This window comes from Balaenoptera musculus, chromosome 15 (genome assembly GCF_009873245.2).
Source record: "Balaenoptera musculus isolate JJ_BM4_2016_0621 chromosome 15, mBalMus1.pri.v3, whole genome shotgun sequence".
NCBI classification, from domain to species: Eukaryota; Metazoa; Chordata; class Mammalia; order Artiodactyla; family Balaenopteridae; genus Balaenoptera; species Balaenoptera musculus.
In genome coordinates, this window is record NC_045799.1 from 28359227 (window position 1) to 28375820 (window position 16594).

At 48.3% G+C, this 16594-nt stretch overlaps 1 protein-coding gene across 1 annotated transcript in view; it reads right to left on the reverse strand.

Annotated features, from left to right (window-relative positions):
- Positions 1-3905, reverse strand: part of RSPO4 (R-spondin 4) — a 39102-nt gene extending 35197 nt beyond the window's left edge. The window contains exon 1 of the mRNA XM_036826723.1: positions 3810-3905. Within this exon, the coding sequence (XP_036682618.1) occupies positions 3810-3888 (79 nt within the window). The 5' untranslated portion in view covers positions 3889-3905. The remainder of the gene's footprint in view (positions 1-3809) is intronic.
- Between the last annotated feature and the right edge of the window lie 12689 nt (positions 3906-16594).

Below are 16594 nucleotides of genomic sequence, written 5' to 3' on the forward strand. Positions count from 1 at the left end.
TTTCAGTTTACAGAGAATTATTATATTCAGTCCACCTAACAGGCCTCTGGAGTGGGCGCTGCCACAGTCCTTTTACAGATAAAGAAAAAGAGGCTCAGAGAGGGGAGAAGGGCAGAGGTGAGATTCAACCTGCATGAAACTCCCCTCCCCCAGCCCAGGGAGCATCCAGCTCTGCTGTAAAATGGGAGGGGGAAGTGGTTGAGTCCTCATGAAGCACCTACTCTATGCCTTTGGACACCTTCCCTCTGGGACTGTGGTGAATCGTCCCAAACACCAAACAGGTAGGTACAACTGTTCCCATTTCACAGATGTGGAACCAATGCAGAAGGTACATGGCCTGCCCCAAATCACACATCCAGGGAAGGAGAGGGCCCTGAATTTCCGAGCTCCTCCCTCTGCCCTTTGCTGCCTCAGGTCTAGAAGGATCTAAAGGCACCATGTGAATGTGGGTGACAATTGCCTCCACCAAGCCCCCTCCCCAGCAGGCCTTGGACGCTGGGGAAAGTCAGTCATGGCCTGTCCTCTCCTCATTGCCTAAATGAAGCTCCGTATTGACGTACGGGTACAGACCGGGGCCCCCTCACCCTGCCCGACTGTCCTACTGCCGGGACACCCCAGCATGTTTCAAGAGAAACATCCCCATCTGGTTCTGATTCATTTATATTTAATTAATCAACATGTTTTGTAAGAGTCACTTGAGATCCAAGAACCGTTCTCAAGCCTTTTCTTTTAGTCTTTGTCTTGGAAACAGAAAAATTAGGTTTCATCAAAAAACGGTGATGCTGGAGCTTGAGGAAGCATGGGTCTGTGGGAACCAGGCCCCAAGGGTGACAGCTCAGCCTGGGCGGCTGCTGGGCCCACCGAGTGTTCCTCTTGACCTTGCAGAGTAGGCCAAAGGCTGGGCCAAGCACTCGGGCATGGAGGGGAGGTAGGAGAGGGCCAGGGAAGGGCATCCCTCGACACCGGCAGCTCCTCAAGGGCGGGCCCCAGGTCTGTTCACCTCGGCACTCCCAAAGTTCCCAGCACAGAGCCCGGCGCCCGGTCTGCCCTGTAATGCTTGTTGAATGAACAAGGGGAAGAGAGAGAGAGAAAGGAAGGGAGGAAGGGAGGAAGGAAGGAAGGAAGGAAGGGGGAAGGGAGGGAGAAAAAAGAAAAGGAAAGGAAAGGAAAGAAAAGACACTGCCAATACCTAGGTGCCTTCAGGACACATTCTCCTGCCAAAGTTAGACCAGAATGTCAAAGCTGGTAAGACCCTCAGGGATCTCATGTGCAATTTTCCAAGCAGCTGTCTTACGAAAAATGGTCTCTAATATGTAACTGGTTTGGGAAAGGTCCTGCTCTCTATCCTCAGCCTCTTCTCTATGAATGCTCTGATAAGTCCCACAGTTAAGAAATTTGCTAAAGCCAGCATCTCTCATACCTATTTGGCCAGGACTCCTATGATCACCTTGCAGAAGATGCTACAGGAAGCCTTCTGCTACCCCCCCACCACCACCTCCACCCCAGTGCCATTGGGGAAACCAAGGCTGTGGGCAGCAGGCAGGTGGTGGGGGGGGGGGGGAAATCCACTTACCCAAAGGGGTTGGCGGTTGGACTGAAATCCAAGGCTATCTCCATTGCACCTGACTGATAAATGGAGCCACAAGCCTCTTTCTGAAGATGCTGCGCTGGACATGCACGTGTCCCAGACGCAAGAGATCACCTACCGTGGGGAGGGGTGCCAATAGCCCCTTCACCAGATGGTGGCTATGTAAGGCGCAGCCATGCCTGACCTCCTCACTGAGCAACTGGGGATGGGGGGAGGGATTGGAAGTTTTCTTTTTCTTTATTCTTTGTGTGTTGTGTCTTTTAGAACTGACTGAGAAGCATCTTAAAGATCTTCTAAACCAGCTCCTCTTCAGATGGGGAAAGTGAGGCTCTGAGAAGAGAAGACCAACACAGCTCGGGAGATATCTTCTCAGCGTCATGTCAGACGGATTGAGATTCAAGCCTGCTTTGCTACTAACCCTCTGTGCAACGTTGGACAAATCAGTTTTCCTCTCTGAATCTCAGTTTCCTCGTCTAGAAAATAAGCATCCCCCCAGCCCCACTAGGCTGTTATGAGAGGCAAAGGACGCAATGGACAGGAAAGGAGAATGACTATTGTACTTGGCTACTCATGTAACGTACACACTAACTCATTCAGTCTTCCCCACATCTGCCCTGTGAGTTGGATACAGAGGATTATTATTCCTATTTTAAAGAGGAGTCGCTGAGGAGACAGTTTTTATTTATCTATTTTTTTGGTCTTTTTAAGAACTGAGAAAGATCTTAGAGAGCTTCTAAAAGACCGTCAGATGGGTAAACTGAGGCTCAGAGAGGCAAAGTGACTTCCCCAAGGTCACTCAGCTGGTAACTGGGGAAGCAGGGATTTGAACAAGGCAGGCTGACTCCAGAGCCCATGACCGTAACTACTATACAAGGGCCATACACAGAGCAGTGTCCCCATGAGGTCCCAGATGCCCCCCAGCTCATGTGAAGCCCACCCACCTCTCCCCTTCCTGGATCCCTCTGTCCAGTCACACCTGGAGCTGGAGTCCTTCAGGCCACAGTCTCTCTGTCCCACCCAATCCCACCCCCAATTCTCCCACAGCCTCTCTCTGCCTCCTGTTTCACTCGAGGAGTGACTGTGTCTATTTAGGGCTTTTTCACTCAGGTGGACTAGAAACCCCCAGAGGGCAGACTCTCGTTCTCTTTCCCATGTAGCCAAGCTCAGACCTCACACCAGAGCTGCAAAGAAAGAAGACACAGGGTCTTCATTCACCTGCTGGTCAACCGAGCAAAGTTACTTAGCCTGTCTGAGCCTTGGCACCTGGCTTTTAGAATGGGATAAGCCCTATGCCACGAGGATGTAGTGGGGATTCCCTCCTTGACTAGAAAACCCTGGGCACAGTGGCTGGTTGTTGATTCTCAGACTGCCATCCGGAGGCCAAAGGGCTGCCAGCTCGGGTATGGGACTCGCTCACCTTCCTCAGCCCCCCAGGGTCTGCCAACCCTGGCTCTGCAGGGACAGCCTCAAACCCACCTCCTGAGGATGTTTTGACTCCTTCAGGGAAGGGCTGTGGCACAGGACCCCGAAGTGAGAGTGCAAGGGGCCCCTGGCTTTGTGCCCCAGGTACATTTATGGTCTGAACCTTGGTTCATCCTCTTAGTGGCCCTAGGAGGTCAAGATGGTAAAACTGAGGCTCTTAGAGGGGCTGGACATCTTCCAGGTCATCCCAGAATAAATGTCTTCAAACTCAGGTCTCTCTGAGCTCATGCAGCTCATGCCCTCACCAGAGGGAAACCCACCAAAAATTACTGGCTTCTTGAAAGTGATGCGGGGGATCAGGGTCTATAATGGGGCTGAGACTGGGGCATCTGGACTCCCAGCTCAGGGCTCTTTATGTCACCTCCTGGCTCAGTATGGATGCTTGGGATGATTTCTGAGCCACTAACTCTGTCCCCTAGGCCCTGCGACCTCTAGCCTGCCACCTGAGGCTTCCTGTCTCTTCAAAAGTCACTTCCCTCCCCCCAGCAATTCTGTGATTATAGGGAGCGGGGGCAATGAGAGAGCCCTGCCAGCTCCTTCCCTCCCTGGAGAGCCTCTTGGTCCAGCTTGCCCCACGGGTGCCCTGGGGCCTCAGTTTCCCCATCTGTAAAGTGGGATTGACAGCAGTCTGGAAGAGTTAACAGCCCAGGGCGTCAGGCAGCAGGCAGATGCCCCAAGGGCGACCCCCCTGACTATCCTGCTGCGCCTTCCCGGCCACCCTGCCGGCTGCCCCTCGTACCTTGCTTCTTCCTTCGGTTCAGGGGGAGCATGTCCACGGCGTGGGCGACGAGCAGCAACAGGCAGAGTGGCGCCCGCATCTGGGCAGCCTGGTCTGGGCGGGCGCGCGGGGCTCCCTGGGAGGCCCGACGGCCCAGCGGCTACCGGCGGCGGCGGCACAGCGGGCGCGGGGGCAGCTCAGGGCGCGCCGGGCGCATCAGCGAGTGCGGGGTAGATCCCGCAGCCAGGGACCCGCAGTCCGCCCAGGGGCCGGCCTCCAGGTCTAGTGAGGGCGTCGGCGGGGCTGGGAGGGGCGGGCAGGGAGGAGCCAGCGAGGCGGGGGCGGTGCATTAACCCGCTTGGGGAAGGCGCGCGGTGGGGGTGGAGGGGGTCGCCCGGCCAGGTCGGTCTGTCACGCCGTGCGCGCTCTGGCGTCGTTTCCGCGCCCGGCACTGTCCCGCGGCATACACAGGTACGGTCCTCCACGCCACACACAGAGGTACAGACGCGCGGACGCAGGTGACCCCGTCCTCTCAGCATCTCCCTCCACCCCACTCTCCGCCTCGGATTTTCTTTTTCCGCTTTCTCTGTTTCCTCTTTCTCCTAAGCCCCAAAGTGACCAGCACCTGATAAATTAGCCAGTGAAGGGGCCCAGGACCTGGACTGTGTTTCCTCCAGCCTTGTCTACAGGATGGGAGCAGCTGGTACAATTTTAACCCTTTCAGAGCCAAATTCCTCCTTCTCCCCAACAAACGGTACACTCCTGCCTCCGGCCACCTTGCCCACTAAAAACAGTAAGAGTAAGAATAATACTGCCTATCACTTTGAGGCCTATGTGCTTGGCGTTGTTCTAAGCACTTTTACACATAATATAATCTTCAAAACAACCCAGCGAGGTTCTATTCTGATTAGCTCCACTTTACAGGGGAGGAAAGGAAAGCTCAGAGAGGCCAAGTGACTTGCCTAAGGCCACACAGCAGGTCAGTGGTTTGTCTGGGTCCAGTGTCCACCCTTTTAGCCACTGCTTGGGGCACAGAGGAACTTACCCTTGACAGTCTCTTGATGACCAATTATCCTTCCTTTATCCTGTGTATGTAGTTTGATTAAAAAAAAAGGAAGGTAAATGCCGGCATCTCCTTCTCCAGCCCCTTGTCCTCATCCTTAGTGAGGCCCCCAGTATAATGAGGACATTTGAGGGCATGTTGGGGGAGGGAAACACAGAGTGAAGCAACTCTGCCCTGGCTGTTCTTCTTCTGTAGGGCTCCACGAACACTGACAAACAACATCCTAGGGGTCTTGGTGGGATGTCAGAGCCACCCCCCCAAAATGGCTCCATTCCACAGATGGGGCCACTGAGGCCTCGGGATTGGAGGTGCCTAGCTCAGGAAGCCCAGCAAGTCTAAGGCAGAGGTGGGATGGGCACCCAGGTGTCCCAGATTGGTCCCCATCCACCAGACCCTACAAAGCCCTCTTGTTCTGACTTCTTTGATCTCCGTCTTCCCCTCTACCCCACCTTTCACCCCTTTAATCCCAGATCTCAACTCCTTGCAGTATTTCACAGACACCTCCAAGCCTCTCACACCTCTGAGCCTTTCATGAGTGGCCTCTCCATGGAATGTCGGTCTACATCCCATCCCCCATCCCCACTGACTCATTCAGGACGCAGTCCTGAATATGCCCCTCATCCAGGAAGCCTTCCCTGATTCTCAGGCCAGGTCCAGTGCCTCCTCTGGGCTCCCACAATCTCTTTATTACAGCTTGCATCACACCAGGTGGTAACTATGGATGTGTCTGTCCCTTCCTCTGAACTGTCAACTCTTCCAGGACAGAGATGAGGTCATATTGGGATGCCTGGAACCTAGCTCATGCTGGACACAGAGCAGGTATGCAACATGTTTGTAGAATGAATGAATGAATGAGTTCTCCAGATGCAGGAGTCTCCCAGCTTATACATGGAATTCGGGTACTTGGAGAAATGAGGTGACCCTAGAAGTTCAAACTTTAAGAAGTTTGAAAGTCAGCCCCTACCCAGCCAGCACCGGTCCTGAAGTTTCCAGAGTCCAGAGCAGGCCATCCCCCAGGTGAGCAGGGCTGGGGAAGGGCAGGGTGCATGGGAGTCAGGCAGAGGCTGGGGCCACTTAGTAGCCACAGAGCTCTGCAGCCTGTAGCCTCTCGCCTCTTCTCCCCCAACCCCCTCTGCTCCACCTACACCGTGCTCCCGCCCCCCGCCTTCTTCTGCTTCTCAAACTCTGCCATGTGTCCCCAGCAGGGCTTTTTGCTGTTACCTCTGCTTGGAAAATTCTTCCTCAGATATCCTCAGGGCCTGTCTCCACTCAAGGTTACCTCCTCTGAGGGGCCCTCTCTGATCACTCCAGACAAAATAGATGCCTGTGCCCTTTATCCCCGGTCCTGCTTTATTGTCCGTAGTACCGAGCACCACCAGGCCTGTTCATGTTTGTAATTCTCTTGTTTGTGAATTCCATGAGGGCAGGAATCTTCTGTTTTATCCTTGTGCCTGACACATAAAGTGCTAAATAAATATCTGTGGAATGAATAAAAGAATGAATGAATGTTCACTCATCCCTTCATTCATTGTGGGACGTCAACTACCTCCTATTCTCTCTCAGGGCCTCAGTTTCCCCATTCATTCAGTGGTACAGATGGGATTTTGTGTCCTCCGAGAGCCCTTCCAATCCTTGCAGAATTTGGTATTTCCAGGGTTTTAAGAGCCAGAACTCAGGCCCCCACCCAACCTTGAGCTGCTCAGAGGGTCTTGGGTTCTCTGTAGCTGTAGAGGGCTGTCTGGGAATCCCAGCCTGCCATCCAGTTGCCTTCCCCCAACATAGGTGCACAGGGAGGACATCAAGACCAGTGGTGCTGATGGCAGAATAGGAGGTGTACACACCAGGGGCCATCAGTTAAGGAACTACTGGACACCGTCACAAATAAATGAAGATGGGTATAATGGCTGCAATGCATTATGCTCGCAGTGCGTGTTCCTGATCAGCAAATCCTTCTCTGTGGGATAGCCAGGACCGAGGTTCCTTCCAGCTTGTGCTCTGCTCTCTGGTACATGGCTTAAAGCTCACTTAGGAAGGGGCAGGGCATGGAGGACCACATATTGGAGGCGAAGATCATGTCCCCCCACATCTCATTGGCCAGAACTCAGTCACGTGCCACATCTGTCTGCAAAGGTGGCTGGGAAATGTAGTCTAGCCATGTGCTCAGGGGGAAAACAAACATTTGGTGAACATCTGGCCAGTCTGCCACTCTGGCCGCATTGATGTAGTAGCTTCTGGCTGTGTCAGTTCTGGCCCCTACAAGCTCTCCTTCCTAAGCAGCCAGAGGACCTGGCTTTTCTTCCAGGTGAAGTCCAAACTCCTCCTCAGAGCTACAAGGGCTGCTGGATGACCCCTGCTAGAGTGACCAACTTTCCTGGTTTGCCAGGGACTGAAGAGTTTCCTAGGATGCAATTTTATCTCATGTATAGTTTCACGTAGCCACTACCACATCAAGATGCCTAACTGGACCATCACAAGACTCGCTCTCTCATGCTTTCCTTTAGGATCCCACCCACTCCCTCCCTTCCACCCTAACCCCTAACAACCACTAATCTGTTCTCCATTTCTATAATTATGTTGTTACACTTATGTTATATAATAGAATCATGCAGTATGTGTCCTTTTGAGACTGTCTTTCTTCACTTAGCATAATTTCCTTGAGATTTGTCCAAGTTATTGCATGTATTAATAGTTGCTTTTTATTGCTGAGTAGTATTCCATGATATGGATGTATTATAGTTTGTTTAACCATTCATCCACCAAAAGACATTTGAATAATTTCAAGTTTTTGGTTATTAAATCTAAAGCTACTGTGGACATTTGTATACAAGTTTCTGTGTATCCTCTTTGGCAAAAATGTCTGTGCATGTCTTTCTGCACATTTTTAATTAGATTTTTTTATTGTTGCATTTTAAGACTTCTTTATTCTATATGTTATTTGCTAATATTTTCTCCTAGTCCATAATTTGTCTTTTCATTCTCTTACCAATGTCTTTCATAGAGCAGAGGTTTTACTTTTGATGAGGTCTACTTTATCAATTTTTCCTTTTATGGATCATGATTTTGGTGTTAAATCTAAGGACATTTGCCTGGTCCCAAGTCTCAAATATTTTCTCCTATTTTTTTCTAGAAGTTATATTGTTTTACATTTAAGTCCATGATCTATTTCAAATTAATTTTTGTATAAAGGGTGAGGTGTAAGTCAAGGTTCCTTTTTTGCCTGTGGATGTCCAGTTACTCCAGTATTATTTGTTGAAAAGGCTGTATTACCTCTATTGAATTGCTTTTGCTCTTCTGTTAAAAATTAACTGGGTATATTTGTATGGATCTGTTTCTAGGTTATCCATTTTATTCCATGAACTATGTGTTGTTCTGGCTGCCAATACCACATTGTCTTGATTTTGGTAGTTTCATAAGAAATCTTGAAATTGGGTAGACTGATCCTACCCATTTTATTCTTTTTCAAAACTGTTTTAGCTATTCTAGTTTCTTTGCCTTTCAATATAAATACTATAGTAATTTTGTCTATATCTTCAAAAAAATCTTGTTGGGAATTTGATCAGAATTGCCTTAAGTATGTATATCTATTTGGGGAGAATTGACATCTTGACTATGTTGCGTCTTCCAATCCATGAACATGATACGTCTCTCCATTTATTAAGATCTTCTTTGATTTTTTAAAAAATCAATGTTTGGTCATTTTCAGCATATGCATATGTTTTATTAGATTTACACCTAAGTATTTCTTTTCCTTTTTTTAAAAGCAGTTGTGATTGGTACTGTATTTTTAGTTTTGCTGCCCCATGTGTTCATTCCTAGCATATAGAAATGCAACTGATTTTTTAAAAACTGAAGTATAGTTGACTTACAATGTTGTGTTAGTTTCTGATGTACAGCAAAGTGATTCAGTTATATATATGTATTCTTTTTCATATTCTTTTTTATTATAGGTTATTACAAGATATTGAATTTAGTTTCCTGTGCTATACAGTAGGACCTTGTTTTTTATCTGTTTTATATATAGTAGTTTGTATCTGCTAATCCCAAACTCCTAATTTATCCCTCCCACCCCCATTTCCCCTTTGGTATCCATAAGTTTTGTTTTCTATGTCTGTGAGTCTGTTTCTGTTTTGTAAATAAGTTCATTTGTACCATATTTTAGATTTCACATATAAGTGATATCATATGATGTTTCTCTTTCTCTGTCTGACTTACTTCACTTAGTATGATAAAATCTAGGTCCATCCATGTTGCTGCAAATGGCATTATTTCATTCTTTTTTACGGCAAATTCAGATATATATATATCACATATTCTTTATCCATCAATCTGTTGATGGACATTTAGGTTGTTTCCATGTCTTGGATATTGTAAATAGTGCTGCTATGAACATTGGGGTGCATGTATCTTTTTGAATTAGAGTTTTCTCTGGACATATGCCCAGGAGTGGAACTGCTGGGTCATATGGTAACTCTATTTTCATTTTTTTAAGGAACCTCCATACTGTTTTCCATAGTGGCTGCACCAACTTACATTCCCATCAACAGTGTAGGAAGGTTCTCTTTTCTCCACACTCTCTCCAGCATTTATTGTTTGTAGACTTTTTAATGATGGCCATTCTGACTGGTGTGGGGTGATACCTCATTGTAGTTTTGATTTGCATGTCTCTGATAATTAGCGATGTTAAGCATCTTTTCATGAGCCTATTGGTCATCTGTATGTCTTCTTTGGAGAAATGTCTGTTTAGGTCTTCTGCCCATTTTTTTTTTTTTTTAATGGGTTTGTTTTTTTTTTTAAATTTATTTATTTATTTTTATTTTTGGCTGTGTTGGGTCTTCGTTTCTGCGCGAGGGCCTTCTCCAGTTGTGGCGAGCGGGGGCCACTCTTCATCGTGGTGCGCGGGCCTCTCACCGTCGCGGCCTCTCCCGTTGCAGAGCACAGGCTCCAGATGCGCAGGCTCAGCAGTTGTGGCTCACGGGCCTAGCTGCTCCGCGGCATGTGGGATCTTCCCAGACCAGGGCTCGAACCCGTATCCCCTGCATTGGCAGGCAGATTCTCAACCACTGCGCCACCAGGGAAGCCCTGCCCATTTTTGATTGGGTTAATACAACTGATTTTTATGTGTTGCTCTTTTATCCTGCCACATTGCTGAACTCACTTATTAATTCTAGGAGTACTTTTAAAAAGATTTTTAGGGCTTTTCAAAATAGACAATCATGTCACTTGCAAATAAAATAAAAGTTATTATTTCTTTCTTTCTGATTTATGTTCCTTTTATTTCCTTTTCCTGCCTTATTGCATTGGCTAGAACTTCCAGCACTGGCTGAACAAGAGTGATCCTTGCCTTGTTCCCAGTCTTTCACCATTAAGTATGATGTTAGCTGTAGATTTTCTGTAGATGCTCTTTATCAAGTTGAGGCAGTTCCTCTCTATTACTGCTATTGCTATTGCTATTTTTTCTGGGAGTTTTTATCATGAATTGGTGTTGGATTTTGTCAAATGCTTTCTTTGCATCTATTGATATAATCATGTGATTTTTCTTTAGCCTGTTGATATGGTACATTCATTGATTTTTGAATGTTGAATCAGCCTTTTTCCACCCTGGAATAAACCCGACTTGGCCGTGGTTTATGATTCTTTTTATATATTACTGAATTCTACTGGACAATATTTTATTAAGGATTATTGCAGCTATATTCATGAAGGATATTGATCTCTATATATTTTTGTGTACTGTCTTTGTCTGGTTTTGGTATTAGGATAATACTACCCCAGTAACACCAGAAGAACAAAGCAGGCCAGAAGAGAATTGCAAGGGCTCTGGAAACCAAATGGTCATTGCAACTACAGCCCCCAAAGTAGGTGAGAACCTATATGCTATACCTAAACAGTGAGACTGCATGCTAAAATGAAACATTTAAATAGGACCTGGAGTTTTCTAATATAATAGCCCAAATGTCCAGGATATATAGAAAATTACCTGTCATACCAAGAACCAGAAAACCATAGTTTGAATGAGAAAAGACAATCAGCCAATGCTAATACCATGATGATTCTGATATTGGAATTATCTGACAAGGATTTTAAAGCAGCCATCAAAAAAAAAATCTTTTGAGAAGAAATTATACAGTCTTTTGAAAAAAATGGAAGCAGAAAATCTCAACAAAGAAATAGAAGTTACAAAAAAGAACCCAAAAGAAATTTTAAAACTGAAAAATACAATAATTGAAACAAAAACTTTGCTAATAGACTCAGTAGCAGAGTGGAGATACCCAGTGATGGACAAATACCCCCACTCCCTCCTTCAGTAAGTGAGAGAGCCTGAGGCATGTTCTATGCTGTCTCCCAGAACTCCCCAGCACGGTTGAGCTCCAATTGTGCCCAGCGGTAACTATCTTGATGACCCATCCTTCGTGGGCTGCCTTTTGGTCCTGTTTCACTCCTTATTCTCAGCCCTGTGTTTCTCAAGATCAATTCCCAGATGAACTTCCTGAACTCCAATCTGTGTCTCAGGGTCTGCTTCTCAGCAACCCCAAACGAAGACAGTATTTTACTAATTCTATCCTGACTGCTTCTGAGGTAGTGCAGGTAAAAGCAATGCCTAATCCAGAGTAAATCTTCACTAATAATTTCCATTGTCTATACCTCAGTTTCATCATCTGTAAAAGAGAGGCATTGAACCCCCCACCTTCCTCCACTGGACTTCATCTTGTTCTCCTCTTAAATCACAACCTCTGCAACCCCTGTCTTCATTCTTCACTTTGTCTGGTTTTTGCCGAGGGAAGGCAAGCAGCCTTGGCCCTGGGATGCTCAGGCAAACAAAGGAGCTGCTTCAAGTCAGCCACCCCTCCCTCACCAACCCCAGTGGAATCACAGCCTCCATGGTAGGTTGGGTTGTTGTTTTTAATACCAGTGTGAAATAAATTGAAAAATTACCCATAAAATACAGGTTTTCAGCAGCTGGCCCGAAATTTCTTTCCATAAACAAACAGGTTTAAAGAGATGACTTAATGCCACCCGCCAGCTCCTCCCCCCAGCCTTTTATGTCCCTGTGTAGGAGTGGGGTCTGCTGAGAGACTCCGCCTCCTGGGCACAGGCAGGCTGCTGGGGGCCATGGGTCATCCTTAGGCCTTTTGCTGACCTGCATCTCTTACCCCTGTCTGTCTGCTCCATGAAGAATTCCCCAGACTCATCCCCCACCCTAGTTCCTATACACAGCATAGACTTGGGAGCCAAACTGCCTGGGTTTGAACCAGAGATTTCCTATGTATTAAGTGTGACTTTAAGCAAATTACTTATTTCTGCCTCAGTTTCCTCCTCTGAAAATAGGGATGATATTAATACCTACTTCATACAGTTGTTTGAGGATTAGATTAAAAATACATGAAGCTCTTAAAACAGTGCCTGGCACAAGGCCATGCTGTGTAACTGTTAGCTATTATTAGTTTTACAGACAGAAGAGAAAGTGGGATAGAAGATGGAGTAGGAGGCTTAGTGACATTTAGATTTTTCCACAATAAGACTTGTTTGGGGTTTCCTCTGGGGTGTTTATATAAACATCTGCCCAGTGCCCTACAGTTTGCAAAGCTTACTGACATCTGCTATTTCATCTGGCCTGACATTTAACTATGGAAGGATTCAGGAAACGGATTATGGTTAGCCCAGCTTACAGAAGAGGAAAGTGAGGCCTCGTAGGTGGACTGACTCACCCAAGGTCTCAGGAAGTGATAGACTCCTATTTGGTGGTTCAGGGACCCAAGATGAATCCTGATCCTGGTCGTAACATTGAACCCTGATTCTCTCATCATAGAGTGAGTCTTGGTCCTTCATCACACACCGACACTTGACCCTGATCTTAGACTGAATCATAATCCTGGTCCCAGGTGGGGCTTTGACCCCATTCTTGATCATGGACTGAGTCCCAGACTAAGCTACCATCTTGCTTTCGGTCAGAACCTTGAATGTTGTTTCACAGTAGACCCTGACTCCAGCCTCTGACTGAGCCCTGATCCTGTGACACACTGAGCCCTGATCCTTCTTATAGACTGAGTCATACCCTGGGCCCCATACTGACTTATGATCTTGGTTTCATACTGAGCCCCTGCTTTGGCCCCAGACGGAGCCCCCAGTGGGGCCTCTAACCTGGGACTCCAGCTGTAGCCTCATCCTGGATCTGCTGTATGAATCCAATTTCCCATCTTCCCCAGGCTTCAGTCCATCTCCCAGAAAAGGGTGGAAAAGAAAACTGCTCTCAGCACCCTTTGGAGAAGGTGCAGGCATTAGAGCAGGATTTACAACCTATTACTGGAGGCAAGACCCCCATATCCTCTCCTGTGTTTGTAAACCCCGTAACCCCGCCTGGGGGCAGCCTCAAAGACCCAAGTCCTCCTGATGCCAGAACTCTGAGGAGTTCTATTGTTTGGGTGGTTTTCAGTTCTGATTATTTAATACAGTCGTTCCTGGTTTTACACTCACAGCCCTTGTCCGCTAGGATAGGGTTTTTCTTGTTCATGCTGTTGAAGTTGTAACACTTTTTCAAACAAAGGGAAAATGTTTCAAACAATAGTGAAAATATTTCTAAAACATGTTCACAATCAAGTTCATCTGTCAGTAATTGGCTGGGGGAGAGAAGGGAAGGATGAAGAGAAGTTTTGCATAGTTGGGGACGGCAGGTCTCTGGTGGGCTGGGGGCAGGGGTGCTGGGACCAGCCTTGGCTCTGGGAAGATGGGGGAGAACTGAGTGCAGAAAGGTGGAGGAAAAAGCCAAGGTTCAGGCCTCTGAACTTTCCCACTCTGGAAGGAGCTGAGAGCCAGAGCCTCTTACTTTTCTGTGCACCCTTAAATCTGAGCCTCACTTTTCTCATCTATGAAATGGAGATAATACATGCCCAAGGAGCACTCTGGAGATCAAAAGATAACTGCAGAGCACCCAGACAAGTGCTGACCCTGGGAAGGTGCAAATTATAGCAGTTGGTGCCATCATTATTATTTATATCCATTGTTTGTCAGCTGAGAGGCAGTAGAGCTTGGTGATACATGGAGTCTGGCATCCAACTGCCTGGGTTCAAGTCCTGGTTCTATTACTTACTACTTATGTAACCTTGGGCAAGTTGCTGAACTCCTCTGTGCCTCAGTTTCCTCATCTGTAAAGTGGGGATGGTAATCAAGTTATTGTGAGGAGTAAATGAGTTAATGAACTGTGCCTGGCACATTGTAAGTGCCTAATAAGTGTTAGCTATTACTATTTGTTCAAAAAATATTTCATGCAGCCCTATTATGTGCCGCTTTCAGGGATAGAAAAATTACTTCACATGAAGTGCAGTGAGGGACACTGGGCCCCCAGGTTTTCTTGACCCATATCCCCTGTCTCGATTCCAGCCTTTAGGAATCGGATAATTGATTGATTGATTGATTCATTCAGTACCTAGCACCAACTGTGTGCCAGGGAGCGGTGAGAGTTAAAGACACAAGGTCCTCACGGCCTGGTGGGGAGCAGAGAGGGAAATCAGGCAATTACAACAAAGTTGGATAAATTCTGAAATGCAGGCATGTCAGAGGGGTGGTGGAGACTCCGGGGAAGGTGCTGGAAGGAAGTCTGCAAGAGCTGATATCTGAACTGAGTCTTAAAGGGCTCCCAGAAGTTAAACATTCATTTATTCAACAAATATTTACTGAGCACTGGTCCACACGCTGAGGACTCAACCAACAACACGACAGGTCCAGATCCCGCCCTCCTGGGGCTTACAGCCCAGCAGGGGTGAGGGCGAGTGCTGTGAAGAAAACAAGTGGGGTGAGGAGGCAGAGAGTGACAAGGGGTGGTCAGGGAGAGCTTCTCTGAGAGGTGACACTGGCCGGAGACCTGAATGAAGTGAGGGAGCGAGTTGTGTGGAGATCTGGAGAGAGCATTCCAGGCAGAGGGAACAGCAGATGCAAAGGCTCGGAGGTGGGAATGAACTTGGGGTCAAGGCAGTGAAGGGAGGTAGAGTGGCTAGGATGGAGGGAGCGAGGGGGTGTGCAGGAAGGGGAGCGGAGCAGTGGCAAGGGTGGTGGGATTGGGGCAGGCGTGGCCTTGTCTGAGTGTATTCCCAAGGAGATGGGGAGGGGGTGGGTGGCTGGGGGTGGGTGGGAAGAGAGGAAGTAGGAGCTGCCGCCCTTGAGGAGGACTGGAGAGGGACAAGGTCAGACACTGGCCTTAGAAAGCCTGGAGTTCTGGGTCCTTCCACACTCTGTCCTTAGTTCTCATAACGACCCATTTCACAGGTGGGGAAGTGGAGGCCCCAGAGAGTCACACGGAGAGAACACAGATCTGGCTGCCTCTAGCTTACGAGCCCTGGTTCCCAGAGCTCCCCATTGTCTTCTCTGGCGTCTGACTCCCAGCCCTAAGGATCCTCAGGACCCACAGCCTCCCCCAGCCTACAGAGTCCTCAGCCACCTCCTTCTCAGCCAGCTCAGCCAAAATTGGGCTGAGGAGGAAATGATAGGCACCAACCTTCTGCTCTTCCTCAGCCCCTTAATCCCAGTCCTTACCTGGACCTGAATGGTCCCCCTCCAATCCCTCATGACTTCTGACCAGTTCAGCTCCTGAGAATTCTTGGCAAAGGCATCCAGTCGCAAGTCTCTCCGTCCTGCCATCTCTCCGGCTCTGTCAGTGGGTGCCCTGCCCATACCATTTGGTGTTCATCATTCAGGTACTTGCTGTCCAGAACCCAGGGCTCCAGCCACCCCCCGGGCAGGCTGGGAGTGCTGGTAAGTTAACACACCTCCTCCTCGCCCCGCCCCAAGATGATACTGGGAGTTGTGGATAAGCCCACAGCTTCCTCGCCCCTTAGGGGGGATGACTCTGTCTCCAGACTTCCCAGTGGGATTGAAGCCAGGTTGCCCAACTTGATCTTCACTCCTTACATTCACTTCCTTTCCTTCCCTGTCTTCCTTCACTTCCTTGCTTTCTGGAGTCCACTCCCAAGTAACCAATTTGCACTTGAATTCTTATTTCCAGGTCTGCTAAGACGATCACCATGATTCGTCAGTTTTGCCTGTGAAATAGCTCTCAAACCAGCCCTTTCTGTCCATCACCTCTGTGACGGCCTGCTTAGTGCAGGCATCCAGCACCCCTGACTGCATACATGTAAAGGCCTCCCAGGTGGTCTTCTGGTTTTACCCCTGCCCTCTACCCCGACCCCCACTCCCACCCTGCCCCAAGAAGCCAAAGGGGTCTGATATAAAGAAAACCAGCTCATCTTCTTCTCCTGCTTAACACCTGCCTTGGCTGCGCCTGGTTCTCCCCTTATCACGGCCCACAAGGCCCACAGGATCCAGCCCCGCTGACCGCTTCTCTATCTCTCTGCCCCAGGCCACACTGGTTGCCTTCCTGCTCTTCAGGCACACCGGTTCATTACCATCTCAGGGCCTTTGCTCTTGCTGTTCCCTCTGCCTGGAACACTCCCCAAATCTCCAATGATGAGCTCATCCTGGTCCTCCCTGGCTCCTCTTGAATGCCACCTCGCCAGGGAGGCCTTCCCTGACCACGCAAGCAAATACACCCGGTCCCCCATCACCATGCTCCATCCCCTTAGCCTGCTTCGTTCCCTGTATGCCTTTCCCACCCTCTGAACTGATCTTGTTGATCTGTCGTCATGCTGACTGTGCCCCCCAAAGCAGGGACCTTGTCTGCACACATTGGGCTTCTTGCCCCAGGCCCTTGGCCAGCTTCCTTGTTTAGCTGTGAGTCTGGTGATGTCCCTGCCCT